This window comes from Bufo gargarizans, chromosome 3 (genome assembly GCF_014858855.1).
Source record: "Bufo gargarizans isolate SCDJY-AF-19 chromosome 3, ASM1485885v1, whole genome shotgun sequence".
NCBI classification, from domain to species: Eukaryota; Metazoa; Chordata; class Amphibia; order Anura; family Bufonidae; genus Bufo; species Bufo gargarizans.
The window spans coordinates 359,094,657-359,121,261 of NC_058082.1; the positions used below are offsets into that span (position 1 = coordinate 359,094,657).

General features: G+C 44.7%; 1 protein-coding gene across 1 annotated transcript; it reads left to right on the plus strand.

Annotated features, from left to right (window-relative positions):
- The first annotated feature begins 427 nt into the window (after positions 1–427).
- On the plus strand, positions 428–25,974 carry XKR8 (XK related 8). Its single transcript, XM_044287902.1, has 3 exons — positions 428–1,354; positions 13,769–13,962; positions 21,674–25,974. Exons 1-3 carry the CDS (start codon positions 660–662, stop codon positions 22,351–22,353), a joined length of 1,569 nt encoding a protein of 522 aa, XP_044143837.1. The 5' UTR covers positions 428–659; the 3' UTR covers positions 22,354–25,974.
- The last annotated feature ends 631 nt before the right edge of the window (positions 25,975–26,605 follow it).

A 26,605-nucleotide genomic window follows, 5' to 3' on the forward strand; every position in this document is an offset into this window, starting at 1 on the left:
AATAGGGACGGATCCGTTTGAATATGACACACTATGGCTCAATTTTTAATGTAAAGTCTGGACGGATCCGTCTGAGGCTACTTTGACACTTAGAATTTTTTTTACAATATAATGCAGACTGATCCGTTCTGAATGAATCCACCGTCTGCATTATATGAGCGGATCCGTCTCAGACGGATCCGCTCTGAACGCAAGTGTGAAAGTAATAAGATAACCCGACCACAAACCTTGTGCGCCGAACTTGAAAACACAAGTTCACTCAACACTAGTTTCCACCACTTGCAGAGGGGGTGAGGGGGCAAGTGCTGAGGCAATTAAGTACACCACTGGGCACAGGAGGGGCAGAATGCTTAGGTACTTCTTGGGGCATGGAGTTTAGGCACTACCCTTGTGGTTTGGGGGGCTATATCAGGTTCCCCTGAGGTAATGAGCTCTGGTGGTGAGCAGAGCAGCCATTTTGAGGGGAGCAGGGTAAACATGTCTCTGAGGAGATGCTATTTCTGTGGCTAGCGGAACACACGGGCAGAGCCTGGAGTGACCCGTCAGTGTTGTGTAATGTCAGAAGACACAGCTGAGCGGCTATAGGGCGTCCGGACTCTAACCAGCTGTCAGCGGCCTTACTTCCTGCCGCGCCCCCTCCATGCTGCCGTCTGTCCGGGATGCTGGGGTGCCCGCTGCCCCGCTACCGGCTCCTGGACCTGGTGTTCGCGGTGTGCGGGACCGTCGCCTTCCTCGTGGACCTGGGCTCGGACGTGTGGAGCGCGGCGTGGTACTACAGGGCGGGTGACACGGTCTGGGCCGTCCTGTATGTCGGCCTCTACCTCCTCTCGTCCTCCGTGCTGCAGGTACTCAGCTGGGGCTGGTTCTGGGTAGACTGGAAGGACTGGAATGGAAAGCCGAGAGAGGCACCGGAGCCTGGCAATGCTGGCAGCGGGGCAATCATGGAGAATGCAACAGGAGGGGCTGCAGGGGCCTGTGGTGACCACCAGACCAGCAACGGAGGAGTGATGCACAGCAATGGCACCAAGTACCAGGAGGATGCCAGACAGGGCACAGCTGCCAGTGTTATGGATGCCGTGCCAATAGACAAGGCTGTGTCAGAAATAAGTGACTTGAGCTGTGAGACACCTGAACCATGTACAACTCAGGGATGTTCTGGGGACATCCCACTTCAGGACAACCGGACATCTGCCACCCTTGAGGAGGGTGCCATACTGTGCCATGGCTGTACCTACCACAGTGCTGGAGGCACCGAGGACCAGCCGCTGGTGAAGTGCTTCTATACATCTAAACTCATATTGTGGCCTTCATGCTTCACCCTGCTGCACATTCTCCAGCTGGGGTACCTGCTCAGGTAAGTCCATGTTATGTTACTGGTATTTAGACAAAACGATTTGGCTGCTCCTCTAAATCGCTGAATTCAGGTGTTTCATCCAGTCCCATTGCCACAGGAGTATAAACTCCAGCACCTAGCCATGTACTCTGCCTTTCCAGACATTTCTTCCCTCCTCGATATTCCACCATCATCTGTGAGTGGTGATATTGCAAAGTGGAAGCGTTTAGGAAACACCGCCACTCAGGCGCAAAGTGAGATACCGCATAAAGTTACAGAGGGGTCCCGAAGTGCTGAGGTGCAAGTCACCAATGGGTGGTCTCACTTCAGCCAATGGCCTTTATCATGTAGCGGAAGGTAATAGAAGGCACTTACTAATGTACCAGTGGTCCCTCAAGTTACAATATTAATTGGTTCCACGACCACCATTGTAAGTTGAATAATCGGTTCCAAAGCCCCAAAATGTTATCCAAGATAAGACAAAATGAAGATTTAAGAAAAATAAGCAGATAACTAAGGCAGATCCTTACATATACCAGTCAGGAATAGCTGCTAACTAGGAATAATACAGCTATTGCCAGAGAAGTGGCCTGGGTTGGTTGGATCCGAGTCTGAGGCATTGTATGTTGAGTCTAGTTTCAACTTCCAATGGGTCAGAAAAGACCATTGTGTGTTGAAAATATTGTATCCTGAGGCCATTGTCTCTTGGGGAATCAATGTATTGTGATTGTCCATATTGCTTCCTTTGCTGGGTTGATTCATTTTTCTATCACATTATACACTGCTTATATCAAGGGGTTACAGCACGGGAGCTTCTGTGCACTCCCACAGTCCCGACCACCAGAGAGACTGGCATCTTTTCCTATAGTGTGCAAGCACGACCACCACTGATGGATTTCCGAGTGGTCATAACCCCTGGAAACGAGCAGTGTATAATGTGTATCACTGTCTGATCTCACATACGTTCTTCTGGATGAATGGGCAACGAATCTCACACAAAATCTTGTAGAAAGACTTCCAGAAGAGTGGGAGCGGTTTTATCTGTGCCTATGGATTTAGAATAGGATGTCATAAAAGTTCCTGTAGGTGTTCCAATACTGTTATATATGTAGTGTATATAGCCTATGCTGTGCATACACCTGTATATAGTGCCAGTCATATATAGCCTGTGCTGTACATACACCTGTATATAGTGCCTGTCATATATAGCCTATGCTGTGCATACACCTGTATACAGTGCCTGTCGTATATAGCCTATGCTGTGCATACACCTGTATACAGTGCCTGTCGTATATAGCCTGTGCTGGACATACACCTGTATATAGTGCCTGTCGTATATAGCCTGTGCTGGACATACACCTGTATATAGTGCCTGTCACACATAGCCTCTGCTGGACATACACCTGTATATAGTGCCTGTCACATATAGCCTGTGCTGTACATACACCTGTATATAGTGCCTGTCACATATAGCCTCTGCTGGACATACACCTGTATATAGTGCCAGTCATATATAGCCTGTGCTGTGCATACACCTGTATACAGTGCCAGTCATATATAGCCTGTGCTGTGCATACACCTGTATACAGTGCCAGTCATATATAGCCTGTGCTGGACATACACCTGTATATAGTGCCGGTAACATATAGCCTGTGCTGGACATACACCTGTATATAGTGCCAGTCATATATAGCCTGTGCTGGACATACACCTGTATACAGTGCCAGTCATATATAGCCTGTGCTGTGCATACACCTGTATACAGTGCCAGTCATATATAGCCTGTGCTGTGCATACACCTGTATACAGTGCCAGTCATATATAGCCTGTGCTGGACATACACCTGTATATAGTGCCTGTCACATATAGCCTCTGCTGGACATACACCTGTATATAGTGCCTGTCACACATAGCCTCTGCTGGACATACACCTGTATATAGTGCCTGTCACATATAGCCTCTGCTGGACATACACCTGTATATAGTGCCTGTCACACATAGCCTCTGCTGGACATACACCTGTATATAGTGCCTGTCACATATAGCCTCTACTGTACATACACCTGTATACAGTGCCTGTCGTATATAGCCTATGCTGTGCATACACCTGTATATAGTGCCTGTCGTATATAGCCTGTGCTGGACATACACCTGTATACAGTGCCTGTCGTATATAGCCTGTGCTGGACATACACCTGTATATAGTGCCAGTCATATATAGCCTGTGCTGGACATACACCTGTATATAGTGCCTGTCACATATAGCCTGTGCTGGACATACACCTGTATATAGTGCCTGTCATATATAGCCTGTGCTGTGCATACACCTGTATATAGTGCCTGTCACATATAGCCTCTGCTGGACATACACCTGTATATAGTGCCTGTCACACATAGCCTCTGCTGGACATACACCTGTATACAGTGCCTGTCACATATAGCCTCTACTGTACATACACCTGTATACAGTGCCTGTCGTATATAGCCTATGCTGTGCATACACCTGTATATAGTGCCTGTCGTATATAGCCTGTGCTGGACATACACCTGTATATAGTGCCTGTCACACATAGCCTCTGCTGGACATACACCTGTATATAGTGCCTGTCACATATAGCCTCTGCTGGACATACACCTGTATATAGTGCCTGTCACACATAGCCTCTGCTGGACATACACCTGTATATAGTGCCTGTCACATATAGCCTCTACTGTACATACACCTGTATACAGTGCCTGTCGTATATAGCCTATGCTGTGCATACACCTGTATATAGTGCCTGTCGTATATAGCCTGTGCTGGACATACACCTGTATACAGTGCCTGTCGTATATAGCCTGTGCTGGACATACACCTGTATATAGTGCCTGTCACACATAGCCTCTGCTGGACATACACCTGTATACAGTGCCTGTCACATATAGCCTCTACTGTACATACACCTGTATACAGTGCCTGTCGTATATAGCCTATGCTGTGCATACACCTGTATATAGTGCCTGTCGTATATAGCCTGTGCTGGACATACACCTGTATATAGTGCCTGTCACACATAGCCTCTGCTGGACATACACCTGTATATAGTGCCTGTCACATATAGCCTCTGCTGGACATACACCTGTATATAGTGCCTGTCACACATAGCCTCTGCTGGACATACACCTGTATATAGTGCCTGTCACATATAGCCTCTACTGTACATACACCTGTATACAGTGCCTGTCGTATATAGCCTATGCTGTGCATACACCTGTATATAGTGCCTGTCGTATATAGCCTGTGCTGGACATACACCTGTATATAGTGCCTGTCACACATAGCCTCTGCTGGACATACACCTGTATATAGTGCCTGTCATATATAGCCTCTGCTGGACATACACCTGTATATAGTGCCTGTCACACATAGCCTCTGCTGGACATACACCTGTATATAGTGCCTGTCACACATAGCCTCTGCTGGACATACACCTGTATATAGTGCCTGTCACACATAGCCTGTGCTTTTTTTGTTTAGTTTCATACTATAGGGTCCATTTAGGGGTCTGCTCTCGTTCAGGCACCCTTATTACATATAAGTGGCGCTGCCCAGGCACAGTAACTCTGCCCACTTCCATCTCATTACATTTCCTTAGGCATACAGAGATGTAGAAGCACATATAACCCTCACGTACTGTATGGGCACAGTCTGTGTTTGCTTTCTGTCAAATCTGCCAGGACTCCTCTGCTTCCAGTGGAATTGTGAACCCTTCCCAATTCTGCCATGATGATCCATGATTTCAGTCTGACTACAAACCTTCCCAGTATCCGTGTCTGAGGTTAGACCAGGGAGAAGGTGTCGTCGCTTACATCCAGTGCATCCAGTTGAACCTGCATCCTCCACCCACGTAGGTGATTATATTACCATTCATAGTGTTGGCCCACATTTACTAATGTGAGTACACCTAGACATTGCTGTAATCTGGGCCAAAATATGGTTGCCGCATTTTTAGTACAAATTAGCACATACAGTTTTATTTAAAAAAATCACTAAGCCTAGCTTAAAGGGGTTAATCCCATCATAATGATCACTGTTAAATCTGTTAATGATTTGACAGTGATCATTTTTGTAAATATACTTGATTAACAAATTCCCACCGTTTAGGATAAAATTCTTCCCCACTTACCTCATTGTTGTGATTCGGTCTCCCCTGGTTACGGCCACCGCTCTTCTCCAGAATCCCGGTGGCCGCGCTTGCGCAAAAGACTTATTTTCTCCCGGCCGGGCCTCTCGCTGTCCTAACCACGCACGCTGCCGTGCATGTGCGATGGTGACTTCTTCCCAGCCAGAATAGTACAGAGCTGCGAACACGCACGCCGCCTCTGTACTATACTGGCCAGAAATAAGTCACCATGGCGCATGCGCGTTCAGTCCAGCGAGCGGCCTGGCCAGAAGAAGACTTCAATCAAGATGAAGCCCGCCCCTAGCCAGAATCCAGGAAGTGATCGGCGCGCTGGCAGCAGGTAAGTATAAAAAGGCGAAGTGGGAATACCCCTTTAATGAAAGGGGTTTGGTGTATCAGAAAAGGGGCATAATTTAGCAGGAAATGCGGTGTGGCCTAAGATTCCGAATTTTGCCATATTTCTAGTGTAACCAGTAGTTGGTATAGAGCAGTGGTCGGCAAAGTGCGGCTCGCGAGCCACAAGCGGCTCTTTAGAACCTTCAATGCGGCTCTTTGGTGCGGGCTGGCGGGTGGCCGCGCAGCCATATTGCGCCGCTCAAGCTGCTTGCAAAATGTCCGTCATGCGCCTCCTGCACCGTCTGTCTGCTCCTTCAGCTTTATGAATGAAGCAGGCAGGCGGGGCAGGAGGCGTATGACAGAGGGTGAGATGTGTTGCTGCGCACAGCAGCAGAAGGGCGGGCAGTGGTGCTCTAGTTCGGCTGCCCACTGCCGGCTATGTGAGGAGTGGTGAAGAGGCCGCCGCTCGCTCAGGAGACTTGATGCGAAATGTCCTGCAGCAAAAAGGTAGGAGCTGCCCCCGGTGTGTGCAGAGCGCCGGGCACTGCACCGGCCCCGCCGCAAGTGTCCCTGCCTCCTCCCTTCCCCCCACTAATACATTACTTTACTTACTAGAAGGCACTTATGGGGGATATCTGTGGATGATTCTACTGTTTTAAAGGCATTTTCTGGTCCATGAGGATTGGGCATCAATGTATGATCATAGAGGATCCAACACCCAACAGCTGCGATGATCAGTTGTTCTGAAGTAGCTCTAGCGCAACTACAGCTCCGTCCATTATGTAGTGGACGGAGATGGTTACTGCGGCGCTTCTCCAATAAAAGTGAATGGGAGCAGCTAGGTAGTTACTAGCGCCATACACGATAAATGGAGCTGTAGTTCTGGTACTGGAAGTACTGCAGAACAGCAGGGATGCAGGGTGTCTGACCCCCCCACTGATCAGACTGAGGTAGTCGACTAAAATAAAAGAACTAGAAAAACCCTTTGACTTGGGAGGATCTCAAGATCTACTTGGTACCGAGTTGTGACAGTAGCATGAGGGGAATGGTATCGGAGGAGTTTTGAGGCTTCTGGATATTATGTGAGGTTGAATGGATATTTGTTTGAAATTAAGTTTAGTAGAACAGAACATAAGTAGCGGTAAAATGCAGTAGTATTGATCAGATGCTGTTACAGACAAAATACACAACAGTTCCATCCAGTGACAGACAAGTGATGGTTTTCTGATAGTAGATGTTTTCTTTCCTCTTCTCCATTCGGCCATGACCACCATGACAACTTCCAGCTAGTCTCTGCGAAGTTTGTGCAAGACGTCTTAGGCTCCTACCATTTCCATCATTCTCTCCACCTGCTCAACACAAACGCCCCATGCTGTTACTTTTAACATTGTCATCCTGCCGCTACCCTGGTGCTGTGCTGCTCAGTTCTTCCAAATGCAGTAGGGTGCTAGTGGAAGTGTGTTGAGTAGTGGGGTGCTGAAAGAAGGATTGTTTGCAGGTAGTGATGCAGAAAGTACTGGAATGATGGTGGTAGTGGGATACTGGTGTAGATCAGTCAGTATTGGGGTGCTGGTACATATGGATAGTTGTGTAATAAGTGACAATGCAGTGAGTAGTATGGGGTGCTAGTACAGATTTATTTAACCAATCATTAGTAACAGGAGTCGTCCTGGAAGATTGGAAATTGGCAAATGTCGTGCCCATTCACAAGAAAGGTAGTAGGGAGGAATCGAGCAACTATAGACCAGTGAGTCTGACATCAATAGTAGGCAAATTAATGGAAACCCTATTAAAGGATAGGATTGTGGAACATCTAAAATCCCATGGATTGCAAGATGAAAAACAACATGGGTTTACTTCAGGGAGATCATGTCAAACAAATCTTATAGATTTTTTTGACTGGGTGACTAAAATAATACACGGCGGAGGTGCAGTAGACATCGCATATCTAGATTTTAGTAAGGCTTTTGACACTGTCCCACATAGAAGACTTATCAATAAACTGCAGTAATTGAGCATGGACTCCCATATTGTTGAGTGGATTGGCCAGTGGCTGAGTGACAGACAACAGAGGGTTGTAGTCAATGGAGAACATTTAAAACAAGGTCATGTTACCAGTGGGGTTCCACAGGGATCTGTACTGGGACCAATTTTGTTTAATATCTTCATAAGTGAAATTGCAGAAGGCCTCGATGGTAAGGTTTGTCTTTTTGCTGATGACACAAAGATATGTAACAGGGTTGATGTTCCTGGAGGGAAACGCCAAATGGAAAAGGATTTAGGAAAACTAGAAGAATGGTCAGAACTCTGGCAACTGAAATTTAATGTGGATAAGTGCAAGATAATGCACCTGGGGCGTAAAAACCCAAGGGCAGAATATAGAATATTTGACACAGTCCTGACCTCAGTATCTGAGGAAAGGGATTTAGGAGTAATTATTTCAGAAGACTTAAAGGTGGGAAGACAATTTAATAGAGCAGGACGAAATGCCAGCAGAATGCTTGGATGTATAGGGAGAGGTATAAGCAGTAGAAAGAGTGAAGTGCTTATGCCGCTGTACAGAACACTGGTGAGACCTGACTTGGAGTATTGTGCGCAGTACTGGAGGCCATATCTCCAGAAGGATATAGATACTCTAGAGAGAGTTCAGAGAAGAGCTACTAAACTAGTACATGGATTGCAGGATAAAACTTACCAGGAAAGGTTAAAGGACCTTAACATGTATAGCTTGGAAGAAAGACGAGACAGAGGGGATATGATAGAAACTTTTAAATACATAAAGGGAATCAACTCGGTAAAGGAGGAGAGCATATTTAAAAGAAGAAAAACTACCACAAGAGGACACAGTTTTAAATTAGAGGGGCAAAGGTTTAAAAGTAATATAAGGAAGTATTACTTTACTGAGAGAGTAGTGGATGCATGGAATAGCCTTCCTGCAGAAGTGGTAGCTGCAAATACACTGAAGGAGTTTAAGCATGCATGGGATAGGCATAAGGCCATCCTTCATATAAGATAGGGCCAGGGACTATTCATAGGATTCAGATATATTGGGCAGACTAGATGGGCCAAATGGTTCTTATCTGCCGACACATTCTATGTTTCTATGTTTCTAGTAGATGTGAATACTAGCTGCAGTAATGGAGTACTGATACATATGAATATGGGTAATAGTGGGTGCTGGTAGATGTGGATAGTAATGCAGTGAGTATTGGTTTGCTGGTAGATGTAAGTAGTAGATGTATTATAAGATAGCCACCAAGTGAAGGTCATTAGGGTTGATGACCATATAATCCAGAGGTCCTGCTCAGGGCTGGTGGTGGCTGAGAACTGCCTACACATACATTGGGCCTTGCTGTGGTGGTTATGACTTCTGATGGATCACTGGTGAGATCTGCCCTCCCCTCTCTCTAATGAGGCAGCAAGACCTGGCTGGTACATTACCCAACACATCACTGCAATGTGAGCGGAGCGACAGACGAGACGTAGGCAGTGCCTTGCTAGGACTGTTGTGTTTCTCAGCAAGTTTCACTCGGTGTCGCCGATGGAAAGAATGAATCCCAAGCTCCTCTGCTTTCAAAGTTTTCAACTTGATATACATCCGGAGGACACTTTTAATCTCAGTCATAGGGGGTTAAAACTGTCTATAAAGCCTTCTTGTTTTGGAAATCTGTTGTGATCAAAGATGTAACTGTGACACATCAGAAGGTCATTTTGACTAGATTTTCCCTCTATTTAGTATGGTCTTAGTTATATTATTTACTAGCAGAAGGACCCGGCTTCGCAACGGGCATATTTAATCAAATGAGCATTCGCAAGTGCCCAGGGGTGGCGTTCAGTGTGTTAAGTGCCCAGGCTGCTCTGCCTTCTTTTCACTTTACTCCTCCCCAGTCTCTGCCTTTGCCCTATCGATGAGGCAAGAGACTTGGAGGGCGGGCAAAGGCAGAGACTGGGAAGGAGTAAAGAAGGCAGAGCAGCCTGGGCACTTGCACACTGAACGCTGCCCCTGGGCACTTGCAAGTGCTCATTTGCATATGAATTAAACTTCTTTTTTTCCTGCTGGTGAAGAACAAAGGTACCGTTACAATCCTGTGTAGGTGTGCTACAGAGCCATGTAAGCACTGTATATGGCAATATGGAGGTGACAGACTCCCTTTAACAGTGACCTCCACAGAGCTCAGTTCCCTTAAAATGTGACCTCCACAACACCCCGCCCCCTTAACAGTGACCTCTAAAGCACCCCGCCCCTTAACACTGAGCACCACCATTCCCTTCCCCTTAACAGTGACCTCCACAGCAGCCCGCCCCCTTAACAGTGACTTCCACAGCAGTCTGCCCTCTTAAAAATGACCTCCACAGTGGCAGCCCCTTTATTAGTGACCTCAACAGTACCCCATCTACTTAACTTTGTATTTCCACAACACCCCGTCCCCTTAACAGTGGCCTCTATAGAATCTGCCCCTTAACACTGACCTCCATAGCAGACCATCCTCTTAACTGGGACCTCCACAGAAGCCTGCCCCTAGGGTGGCCAGTGGTCCGGTTCTAGGCCTGTAGGGACACAGGGATGACCTTTTGAACAGCTCACTCTCAGACAGCAGCACAATGCTGTCTGAGCGTGAGCTGCAGGGAGAAAGTCAACCTTCCTTCCAACCATGCAGCTGACAGAAGTTGATTTTTACCTTCATTTTTTTCAATCCCCGGTGGCTGCGGAATGGGAGGGGGCATGGCCTAACCGGGTCGGGGCGTGGCTTAGCAGGACCTGGGGGTGGGGTTTCTAAGTTCGTCTTTTGAGGGTGGCCTAAATGGCCACCCTACTTGCCCTCTTAACTGTGACTTCCACAGCACTCCGCTCCCTTAACAGTATCTTACACATCGCCCTGCCCCTTTAAAGCTGACCTACAGCAGTGAAGAAAAATGGCTGGGTTGTTATGGAAACCTGGTGTAAAACTGTGTGTATGTGGAGACTAAAGGCTGAGAGCTTCTATTGGCTGATAAGGGTCATGTGACCAGGCTTCTATTGGCTAATGCATTTTTTTGGAATATCTCAGGAACAGTACGTGTTAGAGAGCTGAGACCCGGTCATAAACCTTCCCGGACACCTGGTGTGGCAAATTTCGTGATTGTAAATGTGACAGTGCGGATTCCTTTAGCGGACATACACACATACATACACTCAGCTTTGTATAGTAGCGTTGTACTGCACTGCCCAAGTCAAATGTGCATGTTACTGTAGAGGAGGGCAGATACGTTTAACCAAATGGTAGAAGGATCTCCATACAGCATTCAAATAAAGTTTTAACTGAAGCGACTTTGGATCTGCGATCCGAAGCTCGCTTTGCTCAGCGCTAGTTATCAGTATTTAAGTCTTAGAAAAACCTTTTTTATGGTCCCTTAATTGATGTTATCTTAGAAACATGGGTCCCCCACTATGTCTGTAGTAGACTGTTTAGATCTAGATGTCAAGCAGTGTCATAAATTTGTATTCTTCTGGCTCTTTGAGATTTGCAATTGCCTTTTAATATAACTATTTTTTATGTGTTTTTCATTGTGTCCGGGGCTACAAAAAATTCTTGGCCATAGGAAAATGCAACTTTTTCTCTTTGTGTGACAATGGGACCTCATCCTTGCTTTAAGTTTCTATCCAGTTTCTCCCACATAGAGACCCCAAACAAGACTATGACTAATACTGCACCTCGCGGCTCTGCCTGACGTCAACCACGTCGAGCTCACGAGATACGGTATAGTCACTGGTTACCAAGACGTGATGTTATGCCCTCCTGGGAGTACGTAAGGTCCGCTTGGTACAGTTTACACAGACTCCTCCTGTCCACGCGGGCACAGAGAGGCCACAAGCTGAGAGCCTTTTCACTGCCCTAGTGAAACAGCGCTTTCTGAGCCCGGGTAGACTGCCACCAGTTTCTCGTTTGATATAAGCCTGGTCCGCTAACAAGATTATATAGGGTGAGAAACCAACCCGCAGTAGCTTATAACTATGCCGAAACATGGACGTGGGGATTCGGGATCGAGATACCAGAACAGAACAAGATTAACTTATATATTTAATTGCCTTAAAGGGGTTCTGCAGTTTTTTTTAAACTGATGATCGGTGGGGGTCCGACACCCGGGACCCCTGCCGATCAGCTGTTTGAGAAGGCAGCAGCGCTGGCAGTAGCGCCGCGGCCTTCTCGCTGTTTACCGCCGGCCCAGTGAAGTCACGACTAGTATCTGTGGCCTGGGCAGGGCTAAGCTCTGTTCATATGAATGGAGCTTAGCCCTGCCCAGGCCATTGATACTAGTAGTGACTTCACTGGGTGTCGGACCCCGGCCGATCAGATGCTGACTATCTATCCAGAGGATAGATCATCAGTTTAAAGAAAGTTGCAGAACCCCTTTTAAGCTCTCACTAAACATAACACAATATACACAGAAAATATATACAGTGGTCTGAGTGGTAAATGCAGATGGCGTGGTACAACAGGGTTAAGCAGAACAAAAAGTCAGTTTATCAGATGGAGTCCTTTGGGTGGTGATGAATAATGCGTTTCTGTAACGCTAGGCTATAGTCACATGGGGGCAGTGATGTCAGCAGTTTCCAGGTCCCTAAAAACACGTTACCCGACGTGACCCCCCTCCATAGAAAGACACTGGACTCTGCCTGCATGGGTCTTTTCACATGTAGTCGCCCATGCCCCTCCCTGCCTTTGGGAGGGGTCCCCCCTCCCTCCTGGTCATGGCAGCCAAACGACCCACAAAACCCATTAAGGCCCGTAGCTCCAGACCAGAAGGCCACAGGGTGATGGTTCTGGGACCAACGGATCTGCCTGGGTTCTGGCTACAGGTAGAACCTACACATGGTACCATGGCACCCTACCACCAAGGGCATGTCTGTCTTGGCCCCCGGGTCGCAGATATATAACAGACTTATTCCTGTGATGGGCGGGCGATTCATAATTCCTTATGAATCGCCGATTCCATGATGTCTGAGGGATCTGATTGAACTGGTTACTAGCTGAGACTCCCTGCAGGGTTTTCCTGCAGGATCCGTGCTGTCTGAGTGAAGGTGTGAAATGTAAACAAGTGTGGCCTGCTAGAAGCCAGGACCCGTGGAGTTTTGGTCCCTCCGCTATCTGGTTGCGCTTTGAAGCAGGGCCCCCCTGTGGAGTTTGATTTTCTCTGCCCACTCCTAGAGCAAATGGCAGGGATGAAACCATAACTCCATATTCCTCACAAAGACATTTAGTGCCCACAGTCAAGTACAGCACATTGGATGTAGAACACCTGAATGTCCCAGGGATCTTATAGTCCGGCTGTGTGTTGGGAATCTGGATTTTGTCTGTGGCAGTTACATACCCCACTTAGTTCAGTTAGGCTACTTTCACACTAGCGTTAATATTTTCCTATGACGGATCTCAATACCGGAAAAAACAATTCCTTTCCGTTTGGTTGCGTTCTCGTACCGGAGAGCAAACCACAGCATGCTGCAGTTTGCTTTCAGTCATGAGATGCGGAGCAAGACGGATCAGTCATGACCCACAATGCAAGTCAATGGGGAAGGATCCGTTTTCTCTGACACAATAGAAAATGTTTACGTTCCCCATTGACTTTCAATGGAGTTCATGAGTGATCCGTCTTGGCTATGTTAAAGATAGTACAACCAGATCCGTTTATAACAGATGCAGATGGTTGTATTATCGGTAACAAAAGCATTTTTGCTGAACCCTGCCGGATCCAGCAAAAACGCTAGTGTGAAAGTAGCCTTATCCCTGCCTACATTTGTTGGCCATGTCTACTTATGTTGCCCCTTATGTTTAGTTCTTAAAACTGCAGACACGTTTTGATTAAATTTAAGCTTACCTCCGCTTCTTTTGCTGGTACACAGGGGAACTGCAACATGCTGGGAAGGATTTTTTATTAATCATATGCCATGTTTCCACAGGTGTATACATTCACTAGAAGTGGGCATCGCTGCATACAGAAAACCAGATGATAAGCAGTTTAAGGACTACGCTTACTTCCTAACCCACGACATCAGCATGATGCGACTGATAGAGACTTTCCTAGAAAACACGCCTCAACTCATCCTGGTGCTCTATATCATCGTACAAAAAGAAGCAATAGAGACTTTTCAGTGTGAGTGCATACGGTGAAAAGAAATGGGCAGAAAAAGAGGACCGGTATCCACAGGAGTGTATCTAGAGGTGCAAGCCTACCTGGGGAATAATCTAGTATTTCTCAAAATCCCATAATGTAGAACAATTGGCAAAATCTAGTATTTGATAGACTAGCGCATCTATAGATTGTATGCTCTGTAGTTTTTCGCAATTGCCAATCAGGGGTGCGCCTAGCTTTTCTGCTACCTGAGTCAAATATTGAAATGGCGCCCCCTCTCCTCTTATGCCAAATTCTCAACCCCTTGCCTCTAGCCCCACTGTTAGACATACTTGGAAAACATTATTACCCTCTATGTTTTGTAGCGATAGATGTAAAGTGCCACATACCTCTTACATCCAGTGATGTCTCCTCTGATGTAGACATTCTGTTTCCTCATCTTCTTCATTCAAACCAGACCACCATGATGACTTCTTTCAGCCATCTCTTGTCTCTGCAGAGTTTGAAAAACAGGCCTCTTCGTTTCCTACTTTTCCATCATCCTGCCACCCCCAAAACAGTGCCTGCTCTGCTTCCTAAACAGATAATCTGCATAAACAGATAATCCCCATGAAAATACTAGTACAACACAGATATTGCCCCCTTCAATAATTATTGGCACACAGTGCCATAAAAAATAGCTGCACGCGGCAAATAGTGTTACTGACACTAAGGCCGCATGCACACGACCGCTGTTTTTCTCTGCCTCCGTTCCGTTTTTTTTTTTTTGCGGATAGGATAGGGACCCATTCATTTCAATGGGTCAGCAAAAAAATGCTGATAGTTCATCCGTTTTGTGTTCCGCGTCCGTTGTCCGTAGTGCATGTCCTACTTCATTCACATATGCGGACAAGTATAGGCATTTATTACAAGGGATCTGTGAAAAAAAAATGGATGCCGCATCATAATTTTTTTTTTTTTTTTTTTTACGCACGCACAATTTGCGGACGCAAAAAACAACCGTCGTGTGCATGAGGCCTTAGGCCTCATGCACACTACTGTTGTTTGGGTCCGCATCCGAGCCGCCGTTTTGGAGGCTCGGATGCGGACCCATTCATTTCAATGGGGCCACAAATGATGCGGACAGCACTCTGCTCTGCTGTAAACATAATGTTCCCCCCCCCCCCCCCCCCCCCAAAAAAAAAACTGTGCTAAGCTGATACTGTGCCAGGGTGTCCCCACAGCAACAGTGCTCCCAAAAGTCCCACCGCTAGTAATAATTCTCCGCCGGAGTGAATTTAAGTGTTAACAGAACTCCCAATAGTAATAATGCCCCCATAGTGCCCATACTAGTAATCATGTTCCCCATATTTGCCCAGTAGTAATAAAACTCTCCATCAATGCCCCTCAGTAGTAATGCAAAAAATACCCCCTTATAATGTGTGCCAGTACAAAAATACCCCCTTATAATGTGTGCCAATACAAAAAAGTGCTACTTTATAATGTGCCAGTAATAAAAATGACCCGCTATAAGGCGTGCCAGTACAAAAATGCCCCCTTATGTGTGCCAGTATAAAAAAATCCTCCTTAGTGCCCCTAGTAGAGCCAATAGTGCCCCCATAATGTCTGCCAGTACAGAAATATGCCCCATTATGTGTGCCAGTGCCTCTATTTAGTGCCCTTAGTAAAAACAATGCCCCCATAGTGCTCCTCCCATAGTGCCCCAAAGCATGGTGCCAAATAAATAATAAACTCAAATACAAACCTTTATGCCGCTGCCAGCGATGCAGTGCAGGCATCTTCCAGCATGTGTCCTGAGCTGTATGCTGCCCAGCTCAGGCGGCGCGATGACTTCATCAGTGTGCCGCCTGAGCTCAGGACACATGCTGGAAGATGCCTGCACTGCATTGCATTCAACTGTATTGCTGTCTGTAGGATAGCGATGCAGTTAAATATAGAGAGATGAGCGCTTTCACAATGGAACATAGCACATTTTTCCATTTAATGCAGCATTGCATCCCGAAATGTCAGAACTTTTTGCTGTGCTACGTTGCCCAGTGAAAAGCTGGGTCAACCCGCATGACGGAAACCCAGTGGACCAGGTGCTGTTTGTCTATCATGTGACTGGTCCACTGCTTCTGTTATTTTCATTGTTCTGTCCCTGTAATGGAGCATACCAATGGAAATAAGAACACTATGTTTTAAATGTATTGTAGGGATCTTGACCATTGAGGACATAACCTAGTTTGTATTGTTTCATTATTATGCATTACGGTACATACAAGTGTGGCCCCTTCATTGTGCTGCTTTACATCCCATTTCATTCAATGTGCTGATATGTTATACTATTTCTAGTTTTTTCTTTTCTTGGCGAGGTTATGATCTTTAGCATAAGACGCAGCATTGTTATTATTTCTGTCTCTCCTAGTTTCAGAATACACCCAGCAATTTATCAAGGATATAAAGTCTGTAGAGGTGTGACCGCTGTGCTATTCATTCATGTGTAATCAGTCCAATTGGGTGTGTGCACTGTGCTCCACAATGAAGCCTAATTACTATAATAACAACTCTATCACCAGATTACAAAACAATTGCCCAGAAATCGCTGCCCATAGGAATGTACGTGACAAACCATTGAAAATCGCAACAGTATTTTTTTATTTTCGATCGCTACTTGATGGCATTAAAAACCAGTGCTACATTTTCCTCCATTGTCACCTCAAAATGTTATAAAAATCATTTGCTCACATCTTGTTACGTCTGCAGAACGTAACGTCATATTCTTAAATGGAATGGATCACCTACATTTTTTCACTAGTTAACCACTTGCCGACTTTCCCATAGACTATATACGTCTGAGTGGTCGGCATATAGCTCTGAATGGACGTTTTATAATGTTTGTGTAGAGATTGCAGCAGCATGCTAATCTTGCAATCGTGTCATTGACAGCAGGGCTCCCCATAGAGAAAACAGGGATGTTTTTTACTGTTTATGCCTTTCTCAATGCTGAATACACAACGCTCCATGTGCTCTGTGTATAGAGATGTGGAAGTGGCAATTCCGCTTCCTGCTCTGGTCCCAGCTGTCATGTGATCAGTGCAGACCAGAAGTCTGCGCGAGCTGCTGGATCTCAATACCGGAAAACAACGCAAGTGTGAAAGTAGTCTTAAAGAAACCTATTTTCCTTTAATCCCTTAACGCAAAATGCTGTGCATGTACAGCGGGGGATAAATTGCCAGAATTCATTCCGCCGTACATGCACGGCGGGCTGATCGGGCGGGCACCCGGTGCGTGCCCGATCACTGCAGGGGTCTGGCAGTCCATGGTAGCCTGGCCCCTGCTGTGTCCGCTGGCATTGCTGTATAAGCCGATCCCGGTTGGATTAACCCCTTCCATGCTGCGGTCCACGCTGACCACGTCATAGAAGTAGTTTGCGGCGGGTGAGTGAGCGCATCAAGTCCCCACGCTGCTGTGGCGGGGACTCGATGTGTCAAAAGGCAGCCCGATGCCGTGCAGGGCATCGGAACATGCCTTCTACGGGTGCCGAGGAGATTCAGGCTGGGTCTCCTAGGCAACTTGTTAGTGTATTACTCATTGTAATACACGAACAGGCAATGCATTACAATACAGATGTATTGTAATGCATTGCAGAGGGGATCAGACCCCCAAAAGTGTGACAGAAATAAAGTAAAAAAAAAAATAGAAAAAAAAACATCTTGGGTATCGCCGAGTCCGTAACGACCAGCTCTATAAATATATCACATGATCCATCCCGTCCGATAGACGCTATAAAAAATAAAAACTGTCAAAAAAGCCATTTTTGTCACCTTACAGCACTAAAAGTGCAACACCAAGCGATCAAAAAGGCGTATGCCCCCAAAAACAGTACCAATCTAACCATCACCTCATCCCGCAAAAAATGAGCCCCTACATGGTACAATTACCCCCCAAAAAATATGGCTCTCAGACTATAGAGACACTAAAACATGATTATTTTCAACAATGCTTTTATTGTGTTCAATGTAAAAAGAATTTTTTAAAAAAAGTATACATATTAGATATCGCCGCGTCCGTAACAACCTGCTCTATAAAAATACCACATGACATAACTCCTCAGGTGAACACCATAAAAAAAAAAATTCAAAAAAGCCTATATTTTGGGTCGCCTTACATCACAAAAGGTCATATGCACCCCAAAATTGTACCAATCAAACAATCAAAAATGATACCCTACCTAAGAGAATCGCCAAAAAAATAAAAAAAAAACTATGGCTCTCAGACTATGGTGATACTAAAACATGATTTTTTTTTTTCTTTTCAAAAATGATAGTGTATAAAACTTTAATAAATTAAAGTATACATTGTAACGGATCACCTGGCACCCCGACTGAGTACCTCAGTTGCTGGATGCTCCTAGCGTTTCCTGAGATCTCCAAGCACTCTGGCAGACACCACCATCACTGAACCGAAGAAGCATATAAATCCTCTTCAAGCCTGAATGCTGTAGACAGTTGAATAGGAAACCATACAAATAGGTTTACACTCCTAGCAGTCAAACTGGGACAGCATGCAATAAATCCTCCCCCAAGAATGAGACGACACTTCACCTTGAGGGTAAAAACAGGAACTCCCCTTTATTTTAACACAAACATTGATTTATACACATCTTCCAACAAGGTACCACCCACAGGCTCTGCAAAAACAGCCAATCATATGTATCTACAGTATTTAAACCTTCCCAGCAATTGTACACAAAATCCCCTTCCCTCTATCTGTAACGCAATAAACAAAACACAATGAGCATTGTCTGAGATGTAATTAACCAACACAATAAGCATTGTCTCAGACGCAATCCACAAAATACAATTACCAAACGTAATGGACTAACTTGAACCCTGGCATACACAGATACAATGTAACCGAACACATAATAACATACATAGTATTTAAGACAGCCTGAATGCAATCTGCTACACAGTCTTAAAGGGGAATTGTTCCTAAAAGTCATAACATGGCCATTAAAGGGCCAGTAGCAGCAATATAAAATACCACATGCCCAAATATTGCATTCAAACGTACCAAATCACCAGGGGCCATAGTCAGCAGGTAGGAGGCGGGCAGCCAGGCCTCTCCAATGCCCAGTGGCGAGGCGGGTTCCGCCACATACATATTAGGTATCGTCGCGTAACAACCTTCTCTATAAAAATATCATATGATTTAACCCCTCAGATGAACACTGTAAAAAAAATCAAATAAAAATGGTATAAAAAAGCTATTTTGTCACATTACATTACAAAAAGTGTAATAGCAAGCAATCAAACAGTCATACTTACCCCAAATTAGTACCAATCAAACCGTCATCTCATACTGAAAAAAATGAGCCCCTACATAAGACAGTCACCCAAAAAATAAAAATAAACTTTGACTTTCAGAATATGGAGACACTAAAAAATCATTTTTTACAAAAATGCTTTATTTTGTAAAACTGAAACAAACAACCCAAAAAAGTTGTCATATTTGGTATTGTCGCATCCGTAACAACCTGCTCTATAAAAATAGCTCATAATCTAACTTGTCAGGTGAACGTTGTAAATAAAAAAAACATTGCCAAAACAGCTATTTTCTGTTACCTTGCCTCACAAAACGTGTAATATAGAGCCAGCAAAAATCATCTGTACCCTAAAATAGTACCAACAAAACTGTCACCTTATCCCATAGTTTCCAAAATGGGGTAACTTTTTTGTAGTTTCCACTCTAGGGTGCAACAGGGGGTCTTCACATGTGACATGGCAAGTTAAAATCCCCTCTGCAATGCATTACAATACATCTGTATTGTAATGCATTGCCTGTTCATGTAGTACACAAACAGGTTGCCTAGGAGACCCAGCCTGAGGCTGGATCTCCTCAGCACCCGTAGAAGGCAGGTCCCGATGCCGTGCAGGGCATTGGGCAGCCTCTGCACGGCATTGGGCTGCCTTGTCACGCATCAGGTCCCCGCCACAGCAGCGCGGGGACTCGATGCGCTGCTTCACCCGCCCAAACCACTTCTATGTCGCGGTCAGCGTGGACCGAGGCATAGAAGGGGTTAATCCGGCAGGTACAGCAGGGGCCCTGCTACCAGGGACTGCCAGACCCCTGCAGTGATCGGGTGCGCACCACTCCGGTGCCTGCCCGATCATCCCGCCGTGCATGTACGGCGGAATGCATTCTGGCAATGGATCCCCTGCTGTACATGCACTGTGTTCTGTGTCAAGGGGTTAATATTGGGTACAGAAGCCTTTGTTTGCAATTAAAGAGGTCAAACGTTTCCTGTAGTTGACCAGGTTTGCACACACTGCAGCAGGGATTTTGGCCCACTCCTCCACACCGATCTCCTCTAGATCTGTCAGGTTTTGGGGCTGTTGCTGAGCAACACTGAGTTTCAGCTCTCTCCAAAGATGTTCTATTGGATTTAGGGCTGGAGACTGGCTAGGCCACTCTAGAACCTTGATATGCTTCTTACGGAGCCACTCCTTGGTTATCCTGGCTGTGTGCTTTGGGTCATTGTCATGTTGGAAGACCCAGCCACGACCGATCTTCAATGCTCTGACTGAGGGGAAGGAGATTGTTGCTCAAAATCTCACAATAAATGGCCCCATTCATTCTCTCCTTAATACCGTGCAGTCGTCCTGTCCCCTTTGCAAAAAAACACCCCAAAGCATGATGTTACCACCCCCATGCTTCACAGTAGGGATGGTGTTCTTGACTCATCCTTCTTTTTCCTCCAAACACGATGACTGAAGTTTAGACAAAAAAGTTCTACTTTGGTCTCATCGGACCACGTGACTTTCTACCATGCCTCCTCTGGAGGGGGCATACGCCTTTTTGATCGCTTGGTTTTGTACTTTTTGTGATGTAAGGTGAGGGGTTGGATCATGTGATATTTTTTATAGAGCTGGTCGTTATGGACGCGGCAATACCCAATATTTCACTGCAGCGCGGAGATGAGGAGGGCACCTGTTCAGTGGCCATAGACTTGTATTATGACAGAATGAATAACAGAATGCCTCTAAAGGCATTCCGTCATGGAATTGGGCTTTGGTCTGTGGTAACGGAATCCATAATGCAATTCAGTAAATACCACAACACAAACTTCAAAATATGAAATTCGCTCATGCCTCCTGATGAAATTTAGAGAGCGCTGTTAAATGACATTTCAGGCCAAGTTTTCTAGTATAAGGCTTCATGCACACGGCCGTTCCGTGCATTGGGGACCTCGATTGTGGTCCCCAATGCACGGGCAACATCGTCTGCACTGCAAAAAAAAAACATGACGTCATTTTTTTGTTTGTGGTGCAGAACCACGGAACGAAACACCACAGAAGCACTCCGTAGTGCTTCTGGTGTTCCACATCTCTGGAATTGCGGACCCATTCAAGTGAATGGGTCGGCATCTGTGATGCAGGGTGCGCACGCGGCTGGCGGCCGTGGATTGCCGGCCGCGCAACGGTCATGTGCATGAGGCCTAAATGTAACATTTCTCTAAATAAACTATATTCGAAAAATGTTTCCTTATCTCTGTTCCTACATATTAGCAAAATAAATTATGACAGTTACACTTTAATTAAAACAAAATGGTGGACATTCACTTGACCCATTTGCCTTACTGCAGCTTACACATATAAATTAGACTAGGTTATTGAGAGGGAACATCTGAAAATGGCAGCACCATTTAAAAGAACAGTAACATGATGATGTGTTTTTTGTATTCTAGGTTTCAGCATTTCCATGTCATTTATTTGTATCAGCTGGGCCATTTTGGACTACCATCAATCACTGAGACTGTTCCTAAAAGGAAAACTGAAGCTTAGCAACTTCTCTTCGGCCATCTACTACTTATGGAACTTTTGCCTGATTTCGTCACGTATCCTCTGCATCACACTTTTTACAGTCACCTTCCACTGGTTGGTTGCTCTGCACTTTTTTCTTCTCTGGTCAGTTTTCTTTCTGTGGGCCACTCTGCAGAAGACAACATTTATGAAGCACAAATGCCTGGAGATTGTCTACAGGGCTACAGTGGCCTTCATTCTTTACTTCTCATGGTTTAACATTGCTGATGGAAGAACCATCTACAGATGTATTGTCTACATGGTGTTTATTGTCATAGACAGTGTGGTACTTGTTGTGTCTTGGGTAAAATTTAAGTTCCCATCCATTTTGGATGGGTATGAAATGCATATTATTGTGACTAATATGGTATTTCTTGCTGTAGGTGTTCTTTTAAGAGCGCTTTATTACAAAAATCTACACCCCACTGTTCTCAAAGAAACAAAACAGTACTACGATGAACCAGATGGCATAGGGGCAAAAACAAATGGGAGGTTACTTTCAGCAGGTAAGACTGGGCAGCCGACTAATCACAGAATGAAGTTTTTGGCAGAGCAAATATGCTAGGAACATTGGCATTGTACACAGGCAACAGATCTGTACTATATATTCTATTAAAAAAAAGGCCCTATAGACAAAGTACACAAGATAATAACATAGTCTTGAGAGCCATTCATACTTTATGGCTGCTCTAGTGTCTGATAAAAAACAAGCTACACGCAACATTTTTTGTCCAGCTGAAAGCCTGCATGTATGCCGGAAAGCGCCCGGATTACCGCTGGATACCATTACAGTGAATGGGAATTCGGCGGTATCTGGTTATGCCAGATATGATGAATTCTGGCAGTCTGTTCCTCCACCAGAACAGACTGCCGGAGTTCATAGCGTAAATGTAAATCCCTATTTTTGAACGGAAATACAGAAGTACCTTCCATTTTTTGGCGGATCCATTGAAATGAATAGTTCCATATACGGAACGCAAAAAACGTAACGTAACTTTTATGCAAACACTTTTTAAGGAGATTATCTGTTGAGAGTTTGCATTTTGAGGCTGAGTAACAGCCCCAAAAAAATAAATGCCCCTTGCTGTTGGGAGGTCCAACATTTCTGATCTCTCTTTCCCACAAACCATAATCCAAGGCTGTGGCTACATCTCAATAGAAATGAACACTGCAAGAAAAGTCATCACACATCCTGATTCATTAGCTCATCAATTAATGCAGATCAGTCACTGCGCCGTGCTGCCATGTTGAGGGGCAGTCATGTGAGATCAGGTCAGCTGTAGTTTAAATCGCACACAACATTGCGGCAGATTTAGGGATCCTAAAGATGGTGTATAGTTAGACAAGGTTGTCTAGACCTGCACCACAATTATCACCGGGGCTCAGGCTGGACAATAAATCTGGTGTTTTTTGTTATTTGCACATTAAACCACCCCCTTGTTGGGCTAGGCGCAGATATTTTCTCTAAACCACACTGCACCACATTCTGGCATATTTTACATCAGAATCTAGGTGTATTCACATTAGTAAGTGTAGGCCATAGTGTTATTTGGCTAATGCACCGAACACAGGCCCTGATTTACCACACTGGTTTTGCCTTTATTTTGGAGTAAATTGTGACTTTTCAGTTTTTATTGTAAGACACAATGATAAATGGTCAGAAACAGGCCAATGTTATTTTTTGCCCCTGGTAAGTCTGCTTTAGCAGTCCAGCTGTTTTGTGGGCATTCCTGTGGAGCACTCCACTCCTAAATGTACCCCCTGAGAAGATGACAGGAACAAGATGTGAACCCAGCCTAATTTAGAAAATTGTTATTGTGCACACTCCTGCACTTTAAGTTTTTTTTTTTTTTTCCTGCCATAACTTGGTCATGATGGTTCATAAAAAACATGTTCAAAATGGCAGCGTTATTTTTAAAAGTCCAGTTTGTACATCATAGCCATCTTAGTGTTATGGTACATCCTTGGGTAGGGATTCCTGCCGATCCAGTTATATCTTTTCATCTGCACACTAGTGCTCCCATCCTCCATTGTCATTATTAGGTCTCTACAAAACAAGTAGTGGTCAGATACCTCTTGTTTAGGAAGTGATGGTGTATCTTAGCGATAAGACACCAGTTCTAAAGGTCCCTTTACATGGGATGATACAGCAGGCAGTTGTCAAGAAGAAAAAATTCCTCAGCAGAGGAGACCACTGCTATTACATGCCGCGAACTCCACTACAGTATGGGGAGGAGCAATTGCTCATCCTCAGAGACGCATTGTTTGCTGGTAGCAGAGTGTGTTGACATGGCACAAATTCTGTCCGCACAAATGATCCATTACCCGGCGAACAAGCGTTTCATGGAAGAACCTTTTTAGTACTGTAGATAGAGGCTGTAATACAGCTTTTGTGAATGGCAAGCCAGCAGCAACTGCCATTTTCACAAATATTCTGTGGACAGTGGGGGAGATCTGTGAAATGTTCCAAAATGAAAACTGTCCTTATTGCTTGTAACAACCAATCACAGTGCTGCTTTAATTTCAAATGGTGATATTAAAGTAAAAGCACTGCTAATGGTTGGCATAGGCAACAGAAGGCCATTTTCATAAATCTGCCCCCTTGTGGCCATACATTAGAAGGGGGTGTTCACACGACTGTAAGTGTTTTGTGGTTCATAAAACAAGGATACAGATTGTGTGCACGCTACATTACTGAGCAGACCCATTGACGTCAAGGGATCCGCATGTTGTGGCCAAGTATAGGAATGTCCTATTTTTTGCGGAACAGCCACACAGACGGGTAAGCATACATAACCGGACCACAAAATGCTTACGGTCATGTAAATGCACCCCAAGTGTGTTGGTCCCACCTTTTTTTCTTTTTAATACTGCTGCAGGACCTCCTGAGTCCTGAAACCAACACTACATTATTTTTCCATAAGTTCTTTAAAAGAACAGCATACATTTAAAATAAATATTGTACGGTATGCTTTACAATACAAATGACAGCCAGACTGCATTGCCTTTGTGATTAGTTTCACATTTAAAGGGGTTGTCCAGGGTTAGAAAAACATGACTACTTTCTTCCAAGAACAGCACCACAGGTTGCAGGCGGTATTGCAGCCCTGTCTCGACTACAATGGAGTTAAGCTGCAGTAACAGACACAACCCATGGACCCCCTGTGCTGCTGTTTTTTTTTAAAGAAATAGCCATATTTAATCCTGGTCAAGCCCTTTAACATGGGAGTAGTCACTTCAATGTGTTTACTAATGGAAGCATATGTTTCCTACTAAAGTGCCTTGTTATTGCTGGAAACACATGATTGTGTGTGTAATTTTATATATATAGTGTAACTTCTATATTTATGTGCTTGTATTTTATTTTTATTATTAAGGATTACAAATGACAGTATTATATTTTTAATATATTCTTATAAAAGCCATTTTGTGAAATGTTAAAGAGGAGCTGTCACTTCTCCTGATGTGTGTTTTAGTAAACTATTCTATTCCACGTGAAATAAGAATTCTGGAGCATGTCGATTTGGAGCTCTGTTGTATGGTTTCACCGTTATTCCTCCTATATATACGTATGAATATCATTCGCATACACAGTCTTAGAGCACTGCTAAATGTTCAGGTTTTTTATGCAGTTTTTAAAATCCACTTCTGGTTTTGGCTTCAGCAGTGGATCATAAAAGGAGAAAAAGTATAAAGAGTACAGCTGCACTGGTCACAAAGGGTCGCAGAGTAGCGGTGATCCCATAGATATGAGTCGCAATAAAGCCAACAGTGCAGGGATCACTGCTACTCTGCAATCCTGACAGCGACCGGTTTTGCCGTACCCTTAAGGACAGATACTACAACTCCACCTTTTGATTGCTTCAAAAACTGCTTTAAAAAAAATAAAAAACTGACTGCATGGCTGTACCCAAACACTGCAAGCATTGATTGGAGCTCCCCTAAATGGTAACACCCAGCTGTCAGTTTATTAATATATTTCTAGTAGTAATAAGATCAGTAGTAAGAATGAAGATACTCTAGCATTGTTACTTCATGGAAAAACCACTATTCACTAACCCACCCAGACAGGTCCTCAATCTTCTCTTTGGTAAAGAATGCTACTTAAGGGACTAAGCTGCCTTAAAACCTTTTTGGTCTATCATATGTGTAAATTTTATTGTTTCAAATTAAACAAAGAATTTTTGTTGATTTGCTTTATTTCATCGTTGGAAAAGTTTAGCAAATGCTGAAATCCGGTGGTCGGTTCTATAATTTGTAATGAATGCACATTAACAATACAATGACTTGACAACCACAGCACAGGGGTCCTTTAAGGGTACTTTAGTTCTGTCATAGGGGCTCAATACCGGAAAAAAACGCTTCAGTTTTGTCCTAATGCATTCTGAATGCAAAGCATTCCGTTCAGGATGCATCAGGATGTCTTCAGTTCATTCCCTTTTACGGTATTTGGCCGGAGAAAATACCTCAGCAAACTGCAGTATTTTCTCCGGCCAAAATTCCGGAACACTTGCCGGATCCAGCATTAATTTCCATTGAAATGTATTAATGCCGGATCCAGTACCAAGTGTTCCGGAAAAACGGATCCGGTTTCTCGGTCTGCGCATGGACCTTTAAATCTGTGAAAAAGATAAATAAATACCTGATCTGTTTTTCCAGATGACACGAATCCGGTATTGCAATGCATTTGTGAGACGGATCTGGAAACAAATGATTTCTGTTTGCAAACCGATTTCTGGATCCCGCAGGCAGTTCTGGCAGCGGAACTGCCGGCCGGATTCTTCTAACACTAGTGTGAAAGTACCCTTACACTGACA

Bases quoted from the DNA above. Each gene is read 5' to 3' on its own strand.
- XKR8 (XM_044287902.1), top strand. From the start codon at position 660: ATGCTGGGGTGCCCGCTGCCCCGCTACCGGCTCCTGGACCTGGTGTTC. The intron at 1,355-13,768 runs GTAAGTCCATGT...ATGTTTCCACAG, and splicing joins CAGCTGGGGTACCTGCTCAG to GTGTATACATTCACTAGAAG. The intron at 13,963-21,673 runs GTGAGTGCATAC...TTTGTATTCTAG, and splicing joins AGCAATAGAGACTTTTCAGT to GTTTCAGCATTTCCATGTCA.